Source organism: Rhamphochromis longiceps, linkage group LG17, assembly GCF_057381845.1.
Source record: "Rhamphochromis longiceps isolate RC_006_pf linkage group LG17, R_longiceps_female_GT1.1, whole genome shotgun sequence".
In the NCBI taxonomy this organism is placed as follows: domain Eukaryota; kingdom Metazoa; phylum Chordata; class Actinopteri; order Cichliformes; family Cichlidae; genus Rhamphochromis; species Rhamphochromis longiceps.
Window position 1 is genome coordinate 21,522,432 of NC_140573.1, and position 18,018 is coordinate 21,540,449.

General features: G+C 39.1%; 1 protein-coding gene across 2 annotated transcripts in view; it reads left to right on the forward strand.

The window, feature by feature from the left end:
- The window catches only part of LOC146649656 (leucine-rich repeat-containing G protein-coupled receptor 5-like), a 53,714-nt gene that overhangs the window by 22,538 nt on the left and 13,158 nt on the right, over nt 1–18,018 (forward strand). For both annotated transcript variants that reach the window (XM_085386206.1, XM_085386205.1), the window contains exons 5-10: nt 5,516–5,731; nt 7,099–7,170; nt 12,550–12,618; nt 12,943–13,014; nt 13,500–13,571; nt 15,669–15,737. In XM_085386206.1, coding sequence (XP_085242332.1) covers nt 5,516–5,731; nt 7,099–7,170; nt 12,550–12,618; nt 12,943–13,014; nt 13,500–13,571; nt 15,669–15,737 — 570 coding nt within the window. The remainder of the gene's footprint in view (nt 1–5,515; nt 5,732–7,098; nt 7,171–12,549; nt 12,619–12,942; nt 13,015–13,499; nt 13,572–15,668; nt 15,738–18,018) is intronic.

Below are 18,018 nucleotides of genomic sequence, written 5' to 3' on the forward strand. Positions count from 1 at the left end.
GGAATCTGTCTCACACACACGGCTCAGTATATTAATGTATGTAGTGCAGCGAGTGTGTTCTCTGAGCCTGATAACACACAGTAATTATACTGAAACTGTACCTCTCTCTCGCTCTGTGTGTGTGTGTGTGTGTGTGTGTGTGTGTGTGTGTGTGTGTGTGTGTGTGTGTTCGGGGGGGGGGGGGGGGGGGAGATAAGGGTATAAGAATGGAGACGTCTGAGTCTTTCTTTTGGTCTAAGGTCTCTCTCATTTATCTAATGGACAATTATGTGAAGTCCCATCCTTCTCTTCTCTCTCCATGTGAACAGAGGAACTACTGTTAGGATGAACATACAGTCAGCTCTCTCTTTATATCTACAGATCTTGCATGTTTATGTTGCACAGCCTGCAAAAGAGCTGTGAGTTTTCTGCCTGAACTCAAGACAGCAAAAGTCAGTAAAAGGGAACTGAATGATATTCAGTAACTTTTTAAAATTAATATTAAACTGGTCAATTAGTAAATTAAGACCAGACCCTTAGACATCTCTGTGCCAATATCTCAAATATCTCCACACCCAATCAGTCAATCACTGAGTTTAATCTGAGCATGTAGCATTAGCAGAATTATCATTTATCCTATATGCAACATCTATATCTGAATCAAACTTCCCTGATTCAGAGCACAAATCAACAGGTGTTAAAGGTAAAATGTTCCATATTGGGAAATATTAAAACACTGTCTATCAGATTTTATTCATATTATAAAAAACAGGAAAGGCTATACCAAGTATTTATGTATTATAATATTCAAATAAGTTGTATTTATATAGTGCTAAACACAACAAATGTTGCCTCAGCCCCTAAATTGTTGTGTAAAGAGGAAACCCCAACAATCAGATGACTCAGTTTATGAGCAAGCACTTGGCAACAGTGAGAAGGCAAAACTCCCTTTTAACAGGAAGAAATCTCTTACAGAACAATGCTTAAGAAGGAGCAGCCATCTGCAACCAGCTGGGGTGAGGGGAAGGAAACAGAACAAAAGACACACTGTGAAAGAGAGCCAGAATTTAAAATGAATTAGGTAATGATTAAACAGTGGTGTATAAACTCATGAAGAGTGAAAACAGATGAGTGAAGAAGAAGTGGTCAGTGTCTATTGCAGCGTAACTAAGAGAGGGTTCAGGGTCACCTGATCCAGCTCTACCTAACAACCTCTCTTTGAGCAACACAGTTAAAAATCAAACAGGGTGGTAAGACTGAAAAAAATGTTTTGATGCTGTAACATGTGTATAGAAGTTAATTAACACATAAACAAGACACAAACAAATTAAAATGGACCTTTAAATGCTTCAGTTCAAATAATTAAGCAATTATTTTTGCGTCTTTGCATTGTTTAATACCACTGCCTAACAAATGTTCAGTCACTCACTTATTAAGGCTTATTGTTTTAATTTTCCTGCTTTTTGAGAGCTATGCCTTTGTCCGACTCACAAAATCCACACAATCACATGAGTAATAAGTGTGGTCATTAAAATACCTTCATTTGACCTGAGAGCCGAGAGGCTGGTTGAGTGGTGCTTGAGCAGCCTGCCGATCATTCCTTTGCTGCTGGTCAAACACTTGATTTCTAATGTTCCTCTTGAACAGACAGTGAAGTGAAGCCTTCAGTTTTGCATTTTGAGTCTCTAAACATAGAGCTTTTATTGTGCATCTCAAAAAGTAGATGTTTTCTGTTATTATGTGAATAATTTAATAATAATTTAATCAGTAAAGAGAGTTATTAGTTCTAAAGTGTCTTAATTATGTAACTATAATGCCGTATTAAGTTAAAAATTGCAGAAAGGATGGCTGGGTTTTTTGTACTTTTTATTAAAAATGAGAAATTAGTATGTTATCTGCAGAGCAGGGCCCTATTTCAGGAAGCCGGTTTAGAAAACTCAGAGTGAAAAACGATACTCAGGGTTGAGTAACCCCGAACTGTCCAACTCGGAATATTCGGATTCAGAAAGGCTGATAACAATTAGTTCAGTCAACGCGGAGTTGCTTTAACCCCAAGTTAAAGCACGAGGATACATAAAGTGTCACGGTCTGGCTGGCAGACCGTGGGGATGTGGGGAAAGGAGGACCCAAAACGCAGACTCTGCGATGCAAACAGTGCTCTTTATTCACAGTGAAAAACTGTAAACACAATAACTCCCCGTTGCTCCCTTGAACCCCGTGTGCGTGCTTCCCTCCGACGTCTGTGCTCGTGCTCCCCGCTGTTGTGTTTCCGCACACCCCGTGCGTGCTGCCTTTCTGGACCACTCTTCCTCCTGCAGGGAAACCATAGAGGCAGCCGTCAACACTAACCCTCGGCGGGCATATACGAACAACACAGACATATGCTGACACACTAACTTGGTACGATAACTCAATGATCCCGCGCCGGTGGGAGCTCCAACACTCTCCTAAGTAGCTCCCCCGACGAGCCCTGATCACCAACAGGTGTGGCAGGAACTTCAGGTGTGGCCAGTCCTTCGCAGGGCCACACCTATCAGGCCTGCAGGTGGCTGTGCTCCATCCTCCAGCCACACCCGCAGACATACACACGTATACACCCACACCCTGCCTATACATACGAGTGGGACACAGACTAACACAGCATTGTGGAGAAAGCACACATCACCAAATAATAATAATACTAACAACAATAACAACAGTCAAAACTGGTCACGGACCCCCGAGTCCTCCAGAGCCGGGTCCGTGACATAAAGCCCTGATTAGTGGAGCACAGATTAAGCGAGTCACCATGGAGACGGAGGGAAAGAAGGCGCGGTCAATGTATTTTACAGCGCTTGAGGCCGAAATTCTGATGGCAGCATATGCCGATAACATGCAAATTTTGCGGAAAAAAAGTAACACAGCCTCAGCTGCAAAAGAAAGGGAGCATGCATGGCAAAACATAGCCGACAGAGTCAATGCGTGAGTGTTAATTTAAACATTGATCTAGGGATTTCCACCCATTTAACACGTTATTTTATTATATTTTATTTTATTTTATATTTTATACATTTTATTTTGTGATGTGACGTGAGCGCAGGTGCAACCCAACAGGCCCCAAACGTTCCTGGCAGCAAGTAAAAATGAAATATAAAAATATAGTCCAAACAGGTGAGGTGTAATTGTATTATGAGCCATAGTGCTTGGTCTGTTTGTCCCATGTAAATCAATTACAGTTAGAGGCTACATTAATTTCCCCTCTGTAAGCACTTATTGAAATTATCTGAGCACATTACAAGTACATATTTGCTTACTCTGTATGCTCAAATGTGACCCGTTATAGCCAACAGAAAAAAAAGCGGAGGCCCGAAAAACAGGTGGAGGTCCTCCACCACCACCACTCACAGAGGCTGAGCAGTTGGCTTCCATATTTGTGATAATGTTGGCAGCATCACATATGATCTTCACAGTGCAGAGAACACAAATTAGCATCCATTACTATAATGAAATAATTTGTTAGTTTGAAATGCTACAGGGAACTATGTACCTGTACATTAATGCTGTGGAAAGACTTCCTGTTCACATAGTCTCCTTCATTTACTGAAGGAGCAATGATTGGAATGTGAGTGCCATCTATACAGCCAATCACGCCTGGGAACCGTGAGAATAAATGTAAAATTTAAGTAGTAGTTCAAGTATCACCACATCATACATTAAGTTTTGTTCATCCTGATACCTGCAATTTTGTGGCATCCCTCTTTGATAAATCTTGTGGGTCTATGACCGGGGAACACCACAAACGAGTACAGGAGACGTTTCAGTGCAACTGTAACATTCCTGACTGCCCGACAGACGGTAGCCTTGGAAACGTGCTCAGCGTCACCAATATTATACAGAAAGCTCCCGTTTGCAAAAAACCGAAGTGCAATACAAATAATATGTACAGAACTGAGAGGATGTCCGCGATGTGTCACATGAGCAATATTAGGCCTGAGGATGTTATTCAAATAAATTATAGATTGTGCTGAAAAACGGTAACGTTCACACAGGAAATCATCAGGAAATGATAAAATGTCCAAACGCGCTCTAATCACTCTCTCCCGGCGGAGAGCTCTGCGGAGAATTTGGGTTTCAACATCTACTGGCCCTTCAAGGAAGGGACACGCCATGTCTGACACTTCCTACAGTCAGGTTTCTGACAAAGAGGCGGAGAACGTCAGGGTTAGTTGAAGTAAACCTGCTAGGGGGCAGGTTAGCTTCACGGAGTGTGTCGTCATAGTAACTCACTCAGAATTAATCTAAACTCGCTTTGTGAAACCGAAAACCCAGAGTTTTCGTTAACCCAGGGTATACTTACTCAGAGTTTGCACTAAACCGGCTTCCTGAAATAGGGCCCAGAAGTCGAAGGTTCCATCACTAAATTTAGTCTTTGTTTTTGTTTTGTTGTTGTTGTTGTTTTGTTTTGGGGTTTTGTTTTTTTTTACCATTTTTTTTAGTAACTGCACTTTTTTGTACTGTATGTTGTTAGTTTAAAGAAAAAGAAAACTCTTCAATTTAAAAGGCTGTTTATTAATTTTTATGTTTCTACAGTTGAATCAGAAACGTTGCTAGATTTCTAAATACCTCCAAACAGAAAATTTAATTTTGGAGCCAACCCTAAATCTTGTCCCTAATTTATTGATTAAACCAATCTGGGAATCGTCCCAGTCTCTGGGGATAATGGCCAATAGTTTAAGATTTCTGATGTTTCTATCTGATATCTGGAGCTAGCTAGCCATCCTTTCCTATGTGCAAATATTATAGGATCATCGGGTTTTGAAATTACCTCTCGTTTACTGGCAAAGAGCAAAAAACTTTTAGTACCAAAAATCTTACATTCTGCATATTATATACAGTTATGTGTTTGCACCAACCTGACTCATTGGCAATATGTATACAGAATTGCTCAGTGAAACTTTTTTTTCCCCGCCTGTCCCGTTTGGTTCTTTTGCCATCAGAATTATTGTCTAAAGGCAAAGAAAGATGCCCAACAGATTTATTTTACCAAATGGATCATCCCGGCCTTGCTGTATTGGTCTTTTTGATTCACCTTTGCTTTTATTGTTTATTTTATTTTATTTTCACTTGCTACACATGGGACAGACTTGACTGGGGGAAAGAAAAGGGAGAAAGAAAGAGGGAAAGAAAAACAGCAGGCAAGAGGAACGGTGATGAAGGGCAAAAAACAAAAACCAACAAAACAAACAGACAAAAAATACACATATCAATCACCTGGATCAACTGTTGAGAAAGAAAAAAGAGAGAGCAAGCAAAAAAAAAGAGCAATATAATAAACAACATCATCGTGATGATCTATGTGAATATAACAGTAAATATTGAATATTATTGTGCAGCACGTAGGATCGACAGCGCACAGTGTGCTTTGAGGTAGGAGCTAAAATGGGTGTAGATTGTGTGTGTGAAACTGTGAAACTTCATAAATGCATTTACATATATATGTACACATAACTGTTTGCTTGAATGTACATTTAAATTCAGTGTGTATATCTCTTCATAGCCGACTGGACGCCAATCATATCTCTAGTGTTCCCGCTGGCTGTTTCTCCGGCCTGCGTTCACTCCGTCACCTCTGGCTGGATGATAACTCTCTGAGGGAGGTCCCAGTGGAGGCGCTGGGCGAGCTCCCTGCCCTGCAGGCCATGACACTTGCCCTCAACCACATCAGCCACATCCCCGACCATGCCTTCAGCAAGCTGGGCCGCCTGGTGGTGCTGTATGTATACACAACTTGGGTTATCCAGAGCAAACAAATAGAGTAGAATAGAGTAGAACACCTTATGTGACACTAGGGTTCCATTGAATAGAATAGAAATAGAATAGAATAGCCTTTATTGTCATTGTACAGAGTACAACGAAATTGGAGTGCCACTCCCTTGGTGCAAGTTTCAATAATAAATATAAATGTAAAATATAAAAAGTACAAAAAAACAATCGTAAGTACTCAAACAATAGTATGTACAATATATACAGGATAGCCTGTACATTCCAACTATCTACAATGGTTGGAATGTTTACAGGACCGTCTTGGAGGACCAGTTAACTAATGGTGTTGGTAGTAGATTTGCTGTTAAACTAGGCTGGTTACCAATGAAAGGAGCTGGCTAAATTTGGTTTATTTATGAGTAAATCCAACAGTGGTTGTCCATAGCAAACATACCATACATTAGATTTAGGTAGATAGTTTATTAGTAGGCTATCTTACTTTGTTATTCTGTTATAATTGAGACATTTTTTAGCATAGATCCAGTAGCTGTAATCTCAGAAACTGATTTCTGAGATTTGTATATAAACATAAAGAATCTGTAGCAAAAGGGAGAAAAAGATTTTTCATGGTCAAATGGATTTCATTTATTTCCTGCTTGTAGTATGATTTTCATTTACCAATCAAGTTTAAGTCAGGCAAACACTCTGTGAGGAGATCAAAAGGAGAATCTCGTTTACCAAAATGATGGTGCGGTATAACCACCGACTACCATCTTACAACAGTTTAGCTTAAATTTGTTTTATCTTTTTAAAAATGTATCTATATATTTTAAAGTTGAAAATTTTGTAAATGAGTTAAATGATAAATAAAAATTCATTCTTTGCCCATATATCTGCTTCAGATTCAGAAAAATAGTTGTGTGTGGTGTAATTTAATTTAAACTCATTTCAAAAAGCTTAACTTAAGTTTACTGACCTTAAAACATCAGGATTTAAATCAGATCTATTCTTCATATGCAGGCTTACAGAAACTCTTTTCCACTTTTTGGGTAGTGTTTTTGTTTTTATCTGTGTGTGTTTTTGTTAGGAGCATTAAGTTCAACCGTGGAAGCGACTGTCCCCGTCCGTCTGTATTAGCTCCTTAATAACATGCAAGCTCTCTGTTTGTGTGATGGCATTCAGCGCGGCAGCATTGAAGTCTGCTGTCATTGCTTTTGTCCAATCGGTTTGAAGCTAATTTGCATGAAATTACCAAAAGAAAAAAACCTTCTTGAGAGACTCCTGGGCCCCTTTGAAAGAACGCACACACACACGCACACACACACAGTCTTTGTCTGCTTCATTAGTCCATCAGTCTCTCGCTCTCTCTCTCCCCAGGCATCTCAACAACAATAGGATCGTTTCCATGGGACCGAACTGCTTCCACGGACTCCACAGTTTGGAGACGCTGTGAGTTTCTGTGTGTGCGCTCGTGTGAGTGCGTGTGAGCAGGAGTTGGAGCAGTCAGGGTTGAGTTGGGGTCAGGGTGAAGGGTTAGGAGATGAGAGAGCCTTAATTTTTACATTTGTAGAGGATCCTTAATGGGATTTATGTTCAAAGAACCTGCACTGATTTGGAGGAATCTTTTTTCTTTCTTTTCAAGAGTTTCATCTTTAGCCTACCTTAGCACAAAGATATAAGGAAACAAAGAGAAAGTACCAGCAAAGCTCCAGAGAAAGCCTTAAAGAGCAATGTTAGCACTGCTCTTTAGCGTACATATTTTATTTTGATGTGGTAAGGCAAGCTATGGTAAGACTGTAAAACTGCCGACAGTTCAGATCTGTGGCTTTGAAGAGAATAAACACCTTGATGATCTTTTTTTGATAAGTTGGAGCCCACATCTAGTTTGAAAATTATGCACTCCATCCCTGCATTTATTTCAGTTTGCAAAGGCATTCAGTGGGCTGGACTGGATTACGCCAAATTCTGACTATCAGGAGAAAGTTTGAGATCCCTGCAGTAAGTAATAAATAAACGTTAAACGAAGAAAAAAAACAATTGATAAATCTGATACATTTATTTTTTTAATGTTGTTTTCTGTCATATATGTATATTCAGGCTCAATGTATATAATGGCACTTTACAGTGGCCCTGTGAGATCAACTGCAATGCAACACCAGCAAATAGAAAAAGGCTGCAAAAACACGTAAAACACAACGTGTTGACGTTTCTTCATGTTTGTTCTTGATTTCTTAAGTTGCAGTCTGTTTGATGAGCCGTCATATTTATTTTGTTCAACTTAGTAAACAATCCAAATTATAGACACCAAGGAGACAGGTCAGTCAGGCTGATGGAAAAAATAAAGAATCTGGAGCTTTCAGATAAACAATAAGATCCACACAATGGAAAAACATCAATTTTCTTTCCTTTATCCAACTCAGGGTCATTGGAGGGCTCAAGAAACTCGAGAGCAAGAATTGATGATGAAGACAAAGATTGAGGGAGAAACTCAATAAAGACCGTGAGCAGGGTGGGAAAAGAACAAAGGAAGGAAGTAAAAACATGAAAGGCTGCTGACTTTCAAAATAAAGGCAGAAATTAACTAATACAGGGAGGAAGACTAAAAATAGGCTGTAAAAACCTCACCTTTATCACAGAAGTTAGACGCTTTTTTTAGATTTATATTCTATTTTGTCATAAACATATTTTTTACAACCAACTTGTCCAAGATCAAAACATCTATTTGTGTCATTTGTAGGTATATTATTAATATACAGTACAGTTTACTGATGGCTAGCAGCATCATGAGCTCCACATACAGCTGATTTTAAAAGATCTAAAAAATGGCGCGTGCTTGAACAGAAACACATGTGGGAATTTTCTGAGAAATGCTCGCTCTTAAAATGATCATCAATCTTATTTTAACCATTTGCAATCCAAGCCAGTACACGCTTTATGGCGAGATACCAGTTGTTTCTGCCGTCACCAGTAAGCATTTTACATGGAAATATTAAATGGAGACAGAGCAGATTAACCTGTGTGTGTGTGTGTTTATGTTGTGTGTGTGCGTATAATCTGAGGAATGTGTGTGTGGATAGAAATGTTTCTGTTTTCTCAGTCAACCAGAGAAGCAGGTTTAAACACACAAACATACACGGACTTCATTTGGAAATACTTCTGTGTGCGCTTAGCTGGCTCTGTGTGTGGCCTGGGCTGTATGCTAATCATAATTACTATTCATGCACACACACATTCATGGGCAGCATGTGTTTGTGTGTGTATGCGTGTTGGGAGGCTGTGTACCTGTATGATGAGCAATAATAAACCAGAGCAGAGACTCGTGTTCATCTGAAGCTACAAACACAGACAGAGAGGGACCAGGAAAACGGATATGAGAGCAGAAAAAAAATTAATGCAACCAAGCTCTGATCAGACCTAAAGGAAAACACATCCGACTTGTGGAAGAACATTCTTTCATGTTTCATGTAGGCCTCCTCCCTTTTGGCCAAATTAAGATTTTCTGGTTCCAGTAAGTGACGGAAACAGTGGTGAACAGAAGACCAAAATCCAGCTCTCAAAACATCTCCACACAAACCTTTGAGACTGTTTGTGGGTAACATGACCCAACCCACAAAAATAAAAACCACCATGCTGACTGACACCTGACAGTCAAGATAATGAGCCATAGCATGTTCTTAATTATTTTCAGTAGAGAAAGTAATATATGTCAATGAAAACCAAGTCTTAAGGGATCAGTTGGGTTTATTTCCACCTGCTGTATTTCCCATTCATTGGGTCTGTCTTTGAACTCTTCAAGTTCACTGGCTAAGGTTTATCACTCTGTGTGCAGAGCTCACCATTCCCACTGTAAAGGTGTTTATCCAAGAGCCAACCATTCCAGTACAGACTATCTAAAAATGATAATATCCAAAGCTTGTGTCGAGCATGGCTGATGTTCCTAATCCAGATTTGATAATGGTCGTCCATCCATCCATCCATCCATTTTTTTCCCATTTATTCATTGGGTTGGAGCTTATCCCAGTTGTCATAGGGCAGCAGATGTCCAAATCTTGAGCTGACTTTCATTAACAAAATTGTCCTAAATTAGAGTTAGCCTTAATGCCTATGATGACTCATAACCTCTCACAGGATTTTTAGCACAGCCTTTAGTCCAAGTTTTGACCGATCATATCCCAGATTAATATTTCCAACGTAATCGTTCTTGCCCCTGATGTTACGCTTCAAAACATTGAGAGTTAACATTACAAATTTGACTCAATATTTCCTGTTTAGAGGATAAATAGATTAGCTTACTAAGTGTAGCAAGCATTAGCAAGGCTGGGGCTAATCATGCTAACTGATGTGCATCTATAACGCTATAAATCAAAGTACAAAGTAATAAAAGAAAACACTTGTTACATGGACATGGAAGACACAATTATTCGGAGGCAGAATTTAAGCTAAAATGATATTTGATTACTATTTACTATTTAATGTAACAAATTATTTGCTTAACTTCAAGGCAAAGGTTTATTAATTTTCCTATCTCTGTAAATACATTCATTACAAAAAACCGAATCATTACATCAAAACTAAAGTAATCTATGAGAGACAGAAACAAGAAGGCTTGATACAAACCCAGCCACAAATCCAAAAATCCTAACCTGATTGTAGATGTCTGAAAAATCTCTCATCCAATCCCAAACGTCCAAGCTCCATCAATAATAACCTTGGAAAACAGAAAGCATACCAGTTATTGTTGTTCCTGATCGTCCCCCGGACACACACATGTACTCACACACTCAGAACCAGACGGAAGCAATTTCAATTTAATGGTATTTTTCACAATGTGGCAGCTTCATTCCACACACAGTGTGTATAATAGCCACCTGCATCCCAGAGATGGATGAGAGAACCTAATTGAAGCCATGTGTGGACTTGAAGAATGCTCTAGTCTCTGCTGGTGATGAAAGAAAAGAGCAAAAGAGGGAGGCACAGTTAAATGTTTCTTTAATAAACTCAAAAGACGGGGAAAAAAAGATTAAGCTAAACATCAAACTTGAAACCCAAACATTTACGTGAAACACTTTTCTAATATAAAGCTGACATTCCCACAGCTTCTTAAAAACTGCTTTTTTGTAATAGAACTAACATAATTCCCAGTGTAGAGCTGGTTTTCTAAATGTGAAGCAGTTACCAGTCTGGAGATGAAATTTCCAGTTTAGATTATTGGTGTGACTTTGGTGCTATTTGCTTCCCAACATTCCTTGTTTAAAGTATATTATTCCCCAAGGGCAGGTGTTTACCATGCTATATTCCCAATCTAAAGGTTATCATTAAGAGTACAGAGTTATATATAAAGTGTATATACTTCTATATACTTTACACTACAGATGGACCAATCCGATATTACGTATCGGTATCTGTCCGATACTGACGTAAATTACTGGATCGGATATTGGAGAGAAATAAAAAAATGTAATCCGATCCATTAAATAACAAAAAAGCACCTCACAAAATAACCGTAGCACGTGGCAGCAGTATGCCTCACGTGATAGAGCGGCTGTGTGTATTTGTAGCCTCGCTACCAATCCGGCATTTCCGAGGAAGTGATCCCAGAGAGAAGTAAAGCAAATGTGTAAGTTCGTCTCTGAATGTTTGTAAACCATTGCCGAGTTAAGCTTAACAACCGATATATGGAACGACTGCCTCTCTCTCCCTCCCTCTCCTGCTGCTACTTCAATCATGAAACTGATCAATGATCAGCTGATCGGCTTTTCTGTCACGAGTCCGTCTCTCTTGCTTGTCTATCGCCCACTTCGCTCCAGAAAGAGGAAACCAGCGGCTGAACAACAGCAGCACCTTTAAGCTTGATAATCTGTTGTTAGAATTGATTTAATATTACTTTGCACACCAGGATCCTTTTCTACATACAGTGGGGCAAAAACGTATTTAGTCAGCCACCGATTGTGCAAGTTCCCCCACTTAAAATGATGACAGAGGTCAGTAATTTGCACCAGAGGTACACTTCAACTGTGAGAGACAGAATGTGAAAAAAAAATCCATGAATCCACATGGTAGGATTTGTAAAGAATTTATTCGTGGTTTTTGCTGGGGGTGGTTTTTGCTGGGAGTTTTAGAACCCTATTAGTTAGGTTGCTTAATATTTCTGCTAAGTACTCTTTAAAATACCAGAATAGGGAGGATGGTGCAGGTTTAAGTTTATTAGATTGATCAGTTTTGCTGAACTATGAAATATTTTGGGTGCAGTGTATTTTTTGCATACAGGTATGACAGAATAGCTTTAGTGTTTTTTTTTTTTAACTTGAGTATGAACTTATACAAAAAGCAGCAAGATATTAAAAAAACAGTTTTATTGATTAAAAAACACTATATCGGATACATATCGGTATCAGCAGATATCCAAATTTATGATATCATTATCGGTATCGGACATGAAAAAGTGGTATCGTGCCATCTCTACTTTACACTATACTCTCAATTTGAGATTTATCAATACTAATATGGGATTTATGTTCAAATTGAGAGTCCACAATTCTCAGTACAGAGATTGTATTTCTAGCCTAGACTTTGCCATTGCCAGTATAACTGGTGCTTCCTGCTACTGGTGACAAATCCAATTTTTTTTTTTTTTGAAACAAACATTATTCTAATTTATAAACATTTTATTGTCAGAAATATTACAGACATATTAGTTTTCTTCTTTACTGATGTGAAAGGTAATTAATTCAACAAAGTTCAGCAGAACTTTTTAGCACCTTGGCATTTACACACCAAGGGGCGCTGCAGAAGACGCTACATAAGGAAATCTCTCTTTTTCTTCCTCAGAGATCTGAACTTCAACAGCCTGGTGGAGTTTCCCACAGCCATACGATCACTCAGCCACCTCAAGGAGCTGTGAGTCTCAACCGACTGATTGAAAAAGGCATCTGTTTATCCACAGCAGACATGGCTAGCTCAGGTTCTCCGGTTTAGCAAATTTTAGCATATGAGGCAAGATGTGGACAGCATCTTATGCTTGACTGTTTACATATTTGATGAAAAAGAAAAAAGGACAAAATCAATAAAAAAATTTCCCTGAAAGTTAGTTCAATCAATCACGACTGTCATCAAAATAACGAGAAGGGCGAGGGAAGCTTCCCAGTAATAATGATGAAATGAAGGAAGGAACTTTTATAATAACACATGGTGGAAACTAATTTCCTTTATCTTCCCGTTTAGCGGATTCCATAGCAACAACATCCAGTCTATCCCGGAGCACGCCTTCACTGGGAACCCTTTACTGAACACCATGTAGGTACAACTAATAACAGATTCAACAGATTGCAATATTTTTTACTTCCTGGTTCCAAAATTAATGAGGATAAAATCAATAATCTGCTAAATTCATCTGTTATTTTTTATATCCTTAAGATAGTGACAGTCATGAATGATGATCCTTCTTCTTACTCCGTTGTCACCTTGATAAAAACTTTGCTGATGAGTTTTGTTGAACTAAACATTATGTTTATGCTCGGTGATAATTATTAGTGATAATAATTTTTTTTAAAAAGATCATGAAACATGTTTTATTATGTTTTAGGGTGGGGCATGAAGAGCCCCTCGGTTTCTCAGTTCGATCCCCTGTCGTATGAGAAATCAAAAAGCTACAATAGCATGGTGGCTGTCTCCATGTTTATATCCAGCATCTTAAGTAATTTTGCTAACCTCTGTTTAACACTTGTTAGCTTCTCACTGCAGCCTGAGATGAAAAACGTGTTTTTGTGGATGTTTTGCAGATTTTTTTATGACAACCCAATTCACTCTGTCGGACGCTCGGCCTTCCAGAACCTACCAGAGCTTCGCATGCTGTGAGAAACACTCAAATTCAACACACAAATAACACAGCACAGCACTTTTATAGATTTAACTAAACCTGTTAAGTGCTTCAGTATGTTTTGGGACTTTTCTGCCTGACAAACAATAGAATAGAGACATTTTTACTTCTGCCTAATCAAGATCAGAGACATAAATAAGTCTCAAAGCAATGAGTCAGTTAAAACTACTGAATCTTTTCTAAATATTCTTGAATCTGAATTTAGATTGAACTGTAAGGACCTTCACCTTCACACCAGAAACTCCTTCCAGCCATTCAAAGAGGAGGCTGGCATAACATAAACTCCTCGAACTTTATGAGCCGATAATATTCATAAAGGTCCAAATGATCATTTCTAGACAAACAGGCTTAAACTAAAAGTGAAACTGATATCAAGGAGCAATTTTTTAAACATGTCTACATAAATATGGGAACTTTCTTCCATTATTAGAAGTCAATAAAAGGAGCAGGGAATTTTACCCCCCCAAAAAAACAAGAAAACAACAGGTATTTTAGACATCTGTCCAAAACATCTGCAAAACTACATTTATATTGTTACTTATTAGGCAAAAACAAACTGCATTCCAAATTTAAGCCAACACACTGCACTTGAAAGCACAACATTCAACAAATTAAAATATATATTTTTTCTGTTCAGGAATGCAAGTAAAGTATTTAAATATTTAAGCAAGTATTTAAGAATTACCAAGCTTGTTCATACAGGCTGATTAACCGATTACAGAAACATAAAACGTGATTTCAGTAATTACCAATACTGTGCATTTAGGATAGCTATGGCATATCCTTCCATTGGGTGGTGCGCTAATAAATTTATTAATCACTGTACATCTTCTGTTCGATTGATGGATGTTCATTAAACATGAATAAAGTTCCAAATAAGATGAGGCAATAATGCCCATGACCCAAATTTCTGTCTAACAATCTTGTCACAGATATGTATATTATCAGTATTACATCATTTCTGCTCTGGATTTCCGGTCAACACGTTAAGGATGTGAGATAGTTGTTTCTTTTTTATTTCTTTCAACACGGCACCTGAAGACATTTTGCTGGACCCTTCATGCAGCATCACAAGTCCTTAAGTTATCTTTATTTCAGGAAAACAAATTACATTTTTCTGATTTTGTTTTAGGAATATATCATTAGTAAAATCTTTCAAAACCAAGCTGTAAATGCACTCCATTCACGCTCCAAGACCAGTTTCAGTAGTGCCACAGAGATATACTCTGAAGGTAGAGCATGGCAGCAGCTATTACAAAGTTAGCCACCTCTTGTAGGACCATCAAGGATGATCAAAATGCCTGCTGGCCTTTCACAGGCCCTTAGTATGGTAGAGGTATCTTCCATTGCCTCAGAAGTTTCAGCTCTGCATCAAAGCAAAATGGAATGACAACATAAGATGCTGGACCAAAATGTCTTACATCTGGATGTATGGATGGCATAAAGCAGTAGCTGTGGAGTCAAAGAGATGTCCATCTGCCCTTTCCTTCAGCCACTAAAGACAGATTCAGTGGTTTCCAATGAACATATCCATAAACTGAGTTTAAATACCATCCAAAGCAATGGCCGACTGTAGCAGAAGGAGAGCACCAAGACTGAAAGGCAAGGTTTACAAGATGGTAGTGAGACCTGCTGTGATGTTTGGTTTGGAGACGGTGGCACTGGAAAAAAAGACAGGAGGCCAAGCTGGTGGTGACAGAACTATTGAAGTGAAGGAGGACATGCAGAGGGTGGTGTGGCTGAGGAGGATGGGGGGTTTGGGTGAGAGTGGGTTAAGTGATTCCCTGTGGTGACCCCTGAAGGGAGCAGCTGAAAGAAGAAGAAGCAGCACTGATAAACTGAAGTTGAAGCTTCTGTCTTTGAACCTCACAGATCCGCCCCATGACAGATCCAAGTGTTGACAGCTTTAGATGAGAAATATCAAGTAATCGCTGAGCATATATGACATGCAGACTCAACCTCCCTGTTGCCCTTTTGTTCAGTGCAGATGTTAATTACGCAAATAATGAAACGCAGTAAATCATTCTCTGCTTCTCTTAGCTTAAACGCTCTTTCCGTGTCCAACTCTCAGATCTCTGAATGGAGCTGCAGATCTCACTGAGTTTCCAGATCTGACGGGAACCAAAAGCCTGGAGAGCCTGTAAGTGACACGCGCACACACACACACACACACACACACACACACACACACACACACACACACACACACACACACACACAGGAATGTTTCATATCCGAGTGTGTTTCTGAGAGCTGAACACCCCAAATCACACTGCTGTTATTAATACACAGCAATTATTATTCTATCTGACAGACTGTAACTTTATTTTTCTGCAGCTCGGCGTGAAATTAAAACCCTTCTTTCTTCTTGTTGTGACCCACTTTTCCGTGTCACAATAAACACCTTGGCTGTGTTTATTTTCTTGTCTTTTTCCATTTAAGCTCATTTCTGAAAGCAGTGTGTATTTAACAGTAACCTCACGCTGAACCAGTAGGTGGAAATAAAAAGTCCAACCAAACAAACCGTCCCACATTCTTCCATTTGACCCCCTCCAGTGTTAACCCCCCTCTCCAACATCCTGTTTCATCCTGTGAATCCAAAGTCTGCACGTAGCTGCTTTTCTTTAATCAGACTTTTCCATATTGATGATTTATTTTTCATATAATGAGCTTGGACCGCTCACCGTATTACTCATTACTGTACTGGCTTCATTTCAGTCATGTGGATAAGGGAGTCATTCCAACCTTAATGCAACTTCAAAGCACCTCAACACATGGCTGTAAAGTGTAATGCACTGTGGACGCCCCTGGACACATCACAATGTTTCTACATGCTATTTAACAAGCATATACAGTTTATTTTACACAATTTACAATACAATATACCCAAACATGTTGTGTACTAACCTGTTTCCAAAAAAAACAAGACTACAATAAATTGAAAATGGTTCAAAGACAACAATAACTTAATTTCAGATTTAATCACTTTCTTAAAGGCTTTACAGGCCAAAAGAATCTGTGTTTGGCAGATTGTTTTTTTTGTTGTAACAAACTTTCTAGCAATAAATCTTATAGCACTAGGAAGCCTGTTTATTTCCCCTTTTCCTCTGATGTGGAGCCACATTTTCAAGGAAAATGCATCTGTGGGTTGCCCCCATGAAAAACTCAGATCTTCTTTGCCAGTGCCAAACATCTTATTCTGCTACCGACTCTTGTCTGGTGTCGTTTACTGGATTGGATGAGTGAAGTCTGAAGAAACAATTTGTTCATTAAACAAACAGGTAGCATGTGGAAGTACCATGTGCAGCTACGACAGCCTGGCACCTCCTCGTCATGCTTGTCACGAGCTTGGACACGCACTGCTGAGAGATGACATCCCATTCTTCAACTAGCATTTGCCGCAAGTCGGTCAGTGTGGGTGTGTTTGTCACTCTGACAGGAGCAGCACAGCCAGGCTTATCTCACAAGAGTTCAGTGGGGTTGAGGTCAAGACTGCAGGCAGGTCGTTACGTCCTCTCCACTCCCAAATTCTGGATGTGGTCTCTGATAAACTCCGCTCTGTGGGGGCAAATACTGTCATCTTGGAGTATAGAGTTTGGTCCCAGACTGTGGAGATATGGGATTGCTACAAGTTGCAGAACCTTATCTCAATGTCTTTCTGCTTTAAGATTGCCTCCAACACCTGGAGTACAATAAACTCAAAACAAAAGCCAAAAGCAGAATAAGCTGTTTGTCATTGGCAGAGAAGATTTGTCAATTTTTTCATGGGTGCAAACCACATACTCAACTCTGCTGCTCAACCAACAAATTCATTTCCTTACAAGTGTGGCACCATTTAAGGGGAAATAAACAAGTTTTTCAACAGTATAACATTTACTGCCAAGAAGCACTGTCACAATAAAGAAATAATCAACCAAACACAAATTCCCTTACTTCTTGTACCTTATTTAATGTTAAAAATTAAAAAATCTAACAGTTTTCCTATTTATTTTTTTTAAACGTCACGATCAGGCTGAGAAAGTTGTATAATCCTACTTAAAAAACAAATGCATCCAGATGAAGACCTTGCTTATTTACGCAAGACCATGCCATCCTCCATGATGGTATTGCAGAGGCATTAGTGCCTGTGGGGGGAGTATCTTGTTCATCCGTGACAGCAGCATTGATGTTCAACGGTTTCTACAGACTTTGAAGAAACATATGTCACCACCCAGATTCCCAGCGTTTCTGTACGAGAAAGACGTGCATATTTCAGGATAGCAATACCAAACCACATTCTGCATGTATCCCAGCCCTTTAAAAACATCTGGAACAATATGAAACTAAATATATGACAAAGGCAGTCCAGATCTATGGAGCAGCTAGCTAACTTGCAACAAGCAAGAACTCTTTTTAAAGAAGGTCGAAGGCATCACACTGTG